Raw genomic sequence first — 4,579 nt, 5'->3', positions numbered from 1 at the left:
GGCCGGGCCCGCTACCCTGGCGGCTCCGGCTTCCGGGAGGATACAGCATGAGCAGCCGCAGCTCCCGCTCTTTCTGCTTCATCTTCTTCAGGATGGTCAGGAGGCCCATGGTCCCCGCAGCCCCCTCCCGGCCGCTGTTTCTTCCTAGTCCGGGACTCCTCTCCCTGCTCCTATTGGCTATCGCGCCCACCGAAAGCACAGCCTATTGGCCGACCCCTCGCTTAGTCCCGCCCTCGCTCTCACGTGACCGCGAGGTCGCCGAGCCGCTGCTCGGGCCCCTCTAGTGGCGATGGGGGCTTCCGCGCTGTCACCTGCTGTAACCCTTCGCACCCCGAGGGCTGGCGTTACGAGGGCACCGCCATTCCTCCCTCCCCAGGACCCCAGGCTCCGCTGGGGACGGAAACCTGAAGTTCCTGGGTTTGTCTTGGCTGCATGGAGAGTAACCGATAGCCCCGGGATTGCTGCCGAGCTCATCCCGGGGCCAGTGTAAGGCTCCGTTCCCCAGAAACGTGGTCCAGACCTTCCGCATCTTGGGCCTCTGGTGTCATCCTGAACCTGCCAGTCACAGGGCCTCCCTTTTCCCTGGCACCTGGAATCGTGGAGGGTGAGCTTGGGGGCTGTTTCTTCCTGGAGGATGAAAGTGCCCCCTAGGGGGCATCTGGAAATGTGCGATGGCGTCATCCTGTTACAGGTCAGGGCGGAAGCGGGTCTGCCTCTGGACCTGAAGCAGGCGGGTTCTTGACCTGCTGCAGGGACAATTTCACAACATGAGTCCCGGTGATTCTGCGAGCACGTTATTAATGCCGGGGTCAGTGAAACAGGAAGGGCTTAGAATAGAAGCAGCAGCAGGAGAGAGGCTAGGCTGGGCCGCTTGGCTCTCTAGAAACGTTATGGAAAAGAAGTTAACCGCGCCCCCACCCCCCAAAAAAGAAAAGAAGTGAGCCAAGGCGGGGCTGTTGTCAGCTCACTGGAGAGTCAGAAAAGGGGGCCTTGGGGACAGGTTCGGGGGGTTATCAGGGAAGAGCTGCCGCTGCCCATTGCTCCCCTAGTTGCAAGTCTCATAGGTCCGGCCCTTAGAGTTTAGGAGGTGCTTGTCTGTGGGGGAACAAGAGGGGAGGGAAAGGCTCAAGTTGCTCTCAGGAGGGAGAGATGTGCTGGGTCCTTAGTCGTGAGGGTTTTAAAGCTGGGAACTTAGGGGCGGTCTTAGGGGAGGATCTCAAGCGAATATTCACCCGCTCTTCCGGGTTATCCTTTCAGGTCCCGGTCTCCACTGATTGGTCCTCGCCAGGGCAGGGGGCCATTATTCATCACCGCTGGCCCTGGTGTCACTTGCCTGCTTTTGCTGCTTTTCTGGGCCTGGAGCTGAAATACATCTGAGACCTAAATGTTATCGCTAGGGAGGAAAGGTCAGGGGTCTGACCTGCATATGCCAGGGGAGAAAAGGCCACCCTGGGGGCGAGGTCTGGCACCAGGTTTGCGTGTGGCTGGACACCTGGGCTTTTCCTGGCTGTAAATTGCTCAGCCAGTTTGTTCATCTACTTGTGTTTCCCCATTCCACTTGCCACGGAATTTTCTTGGCTTCTTACTATCCTGCCTCAATCGGATTGTCCCAATTACCAGATAGGTACCTGTTGTTTAGAAAGCAGGGGACAGACCTGCACAAATAATTATTTTGCTCAAGATGCCCATCATTTCTCTATTAAGAAGCACAATTCTTCGATTTATTGATGAGAAAGTTGAGGCTCACATGGTGCTTGGCATAGTGACTGGCAAATACTAGATGCTCCATAAATGTTTGTTGTTGAAAGAACAACAAACTGTCGAAATGTTTGGTTCTTTACCTTAATGATCAAGTACAGAGAAAAGGGAAGATACTGCGGCCAGGACTAGGCAAATTGTAAACTCAGAAAGGTGTGTCTCACTGTCTTATTTTGAGCCCTTTCCCCAGCCCACTACTGGGTAAATGCTAACGGGCAGCACAGAGAAGGCTCTGCCTCATGCTTGGGAAAGAAGTCAGGCATCGGCCCTGGGCAGTTGCCCAGTGGTTAGAGCATTGGCCCACGGATCGAAGGGTCTGAGGTTCTATCCCCCATGTGGGAGGCAACCAATAGATGTGTCTCTCTCTCGCTGATATTTCTCTCCCCCCTCCTCTCCCTTCCACCGTGTCTGAAAATCAATGGAAAAATTATCCTCGGGTGAGGAGTAAAAAGAGAAGCCAGGCACCAGCGGAAGGTAATGGCGGACTTCTCTGTAATTGTTGTAAAGCACTCCGAGTTTTCTACTTCATCCTCCTGGCAGGATGAGAGGTTTAGTTCCTTTTTGTTGATGTGATGGTGGAGTGCAGAGAGCTTAAGGTGTTTAGACAGCAATTTAAACTCAGGTCTGGCTGACAGTAATGTGCAGTGTTTTTCCGGGTCCCTAAGAAATCTAAGTACAACCCTGGCTGGGTATCTCAATTGGTTAGAGCATCCTTCTGATATGCCAAGGTCTTAGGTTCGATCCCCAGTCAGGGCACATATGAGAAGCAACCAATAAATGCATAAATAAGTGGAACCACAAGTTGATGTTTTTTTCTCTCTCTCTAAAATAAATAACTTAAAATCTAAGTGCCTTCAGTGGGGATCATTACCTAAGCTGGGGTACCTGTGTGTGGTAGGTTTGAGGAGTGTGAGTTGGGGCTACAAAGGGCCTGGAAGATGTCCATGCCATATTAAGTGAAAAAAGGGAACTTCGATCCCATTTTAATGTTAAAAATAACAATAACCCACTAAACAATGCTTTTCAAACGATGGGCAGCCCATTAATGAGATTGTGAAATTACGTTAGTGTCACAAATAAGTCGAGCCATATGAAATCGCCTCTATTTGACCATGTTGACTGAAAAGACATCTGTTTCATATGCCTCAGCCTCCCGGCGCTAGCAAAGATTAAACAGGGGACAGAGCGGAAAGCGCTTCTGCCTTCGCCCAGGAAGTGAGGGCGCGTCGTGTTTGTTTCAGATATTTATATGGATGTGTATACTTCTCCCTAAGAGTCAGAGTCACAGAAACTTAAAACCATTGCAGTTCAACTGCTGCCTCTGGAGTAGGTTTAAGGGAAACTTCAAATGATCACCGCAGGCACTTCTGGATTGCTTGACTTTGCTGCGGCCACCAGCACTGCAGTCCTGGTTTAAATGTCAGGCTTGGAACCCTGTCCTGTCCAAGCTGTTGTTCTGGCTTCCCAGGGGCCACGTAACAGGATTACAGTGAACATCAATGGCAAAACCTGGAAGCTCTGAGAAATAGTAGGAGGACAGGAAGTGACTGTGTTTCACTTTGGAATAATCATTGCCTATTGCTAGAAGTCCAGGCGGGGGTGCAGGGGCTCTTAGAGACAAGGGTAGGAGCCTGGTGACAGGCAGTATTCTCATTAGCCTGGTAGGAAGGAGGAGAGGGTGCTCTTAGGGAAGTAAAGTCTGTAGGGAATACCTTTGGAAGGAGACTGGGAAAGAAGATCTGTAGAGCCGTAGTTATATATAACTGAATATATATTCACGAGACAGAATCATGAAATTAAAATACCTGAATTCTGCCAGCTGTGCAATCTGCTTTTGAAGGGAGGGTTTCTAAGTGGATTGTAACGTGAGGGTAGAGCTCTAGCTGCCTTTCAGAGAGGTGCGTTTACCCAAACGTTTGGGGAGGACCATTTGGCACTGTAGTTTTACGTTTAAGAGAGAGAGCCTTTTTGGTCCAGCCATGCACTTCATGTATCACCTTTCAATCGAAAAATAAAAGTAAAACTTCTTATCCTGGACCACCAACACCAACACCAACACCAACAAAGAGCCAGGGCAGGGACCCTGTTTGACTTATAATTGCTGGTCATGAAGCATTAGCAAGAGGTATACCTAAGCATTTAATTTATTTATTTGTGTATATAAACATTCATGTTTAAGCTTGCCCTGGATGAAATTTCTATTTGATTCTTAAAGACTATAATGTACATATATGAGGTTTAAAGTTACAGTTTTGATAAGAGAAATCCTATGTATTTTCTCTGGTGAAAAACCATAGTCTGTGATGCAGGTTTTCTTTTTTTGGACCACGTGCTCCTGACGGAAGCACACCCAAGTGTAGGTTTTGTCCTACTTATTCGTAAACAGAGACCTGGATGTCTGAATGGCCTGATCCCTGAAATGGCAGCTGCCTATGGACCAGCCCTGCCCTGGCCGGCTCTAGCAGTCCCACCCCGTGAGGATGCCAGGGTGGCCTGTCCCCACTCAGTGTGCGCGTTGAGCAGGCCACGCTGAATGCCTCAGATGGCACGTCAGAGTGTCCAGGCATCTTCTGTCCAGGTGTCAGCCAGCTGCCTGGCGTGGGAGGCGGAGGAGGTGTCCTCTCCAACTCCAGATGACAAAATGAGCTGTTACTCACACCCTGCCATCCACTCCAGGGCTTGTGACCTCCTTAGGCCTTTGCAGAAGTGAGGAACGGGGAAGGACGGAGAATCTGGGCTCTTCCAACAGCTGAGTCCGTGTTCACCTCCCCTGTGCCTGGGGCATCCTCCAGAGCAAGGCTGTGCCGGGCTGTCTCCACAG

At 50.7% G+C, this 4,579-nt stretch overlaps 1 protein-coding gene across 1 annotated transcript in view; it reads right to left on the bottom strand.

The window, feature by feature from the left end:
• The window catches only part of ARL2 (ADP-ribosylation factor-like 2), a 5,743-nt gene extending 5,547 nt beyond the window's left edge, over positions 1–196 (bottom strand). The window contains exon 1 of the mRNA XM_005864213.2: positions 45–196. Coding sequence (XP_005864275.1) covers positions 45–109 — 65 coding nt within the window. The 5' untranslated portion in view covers positions 110–196. The remainder of the gene's footprint in view (positions 1–44) is intronic.
• Positions 197–4,579: the final 4,383 nt, after the last annotated feature.

The sequence above is a fragment of the Myotis brandtii genome, unplaced genomic scaffold (assembly GCF_000412655.1).
Source record: "Myotis brandtii unplaced genomic scaffold, ASM41265v1 scaffold187, whole genome shotgun sequence".
Lineage (NCBI taxonomy): Eukaryota > Metazoa > Chordata > Mammalia > Chiroptera > Vespertilionidae > Myotis > Myotis brandtii.
This window is presented reverse-complemented; position numbering and strand designations above follow the sequence as displayed.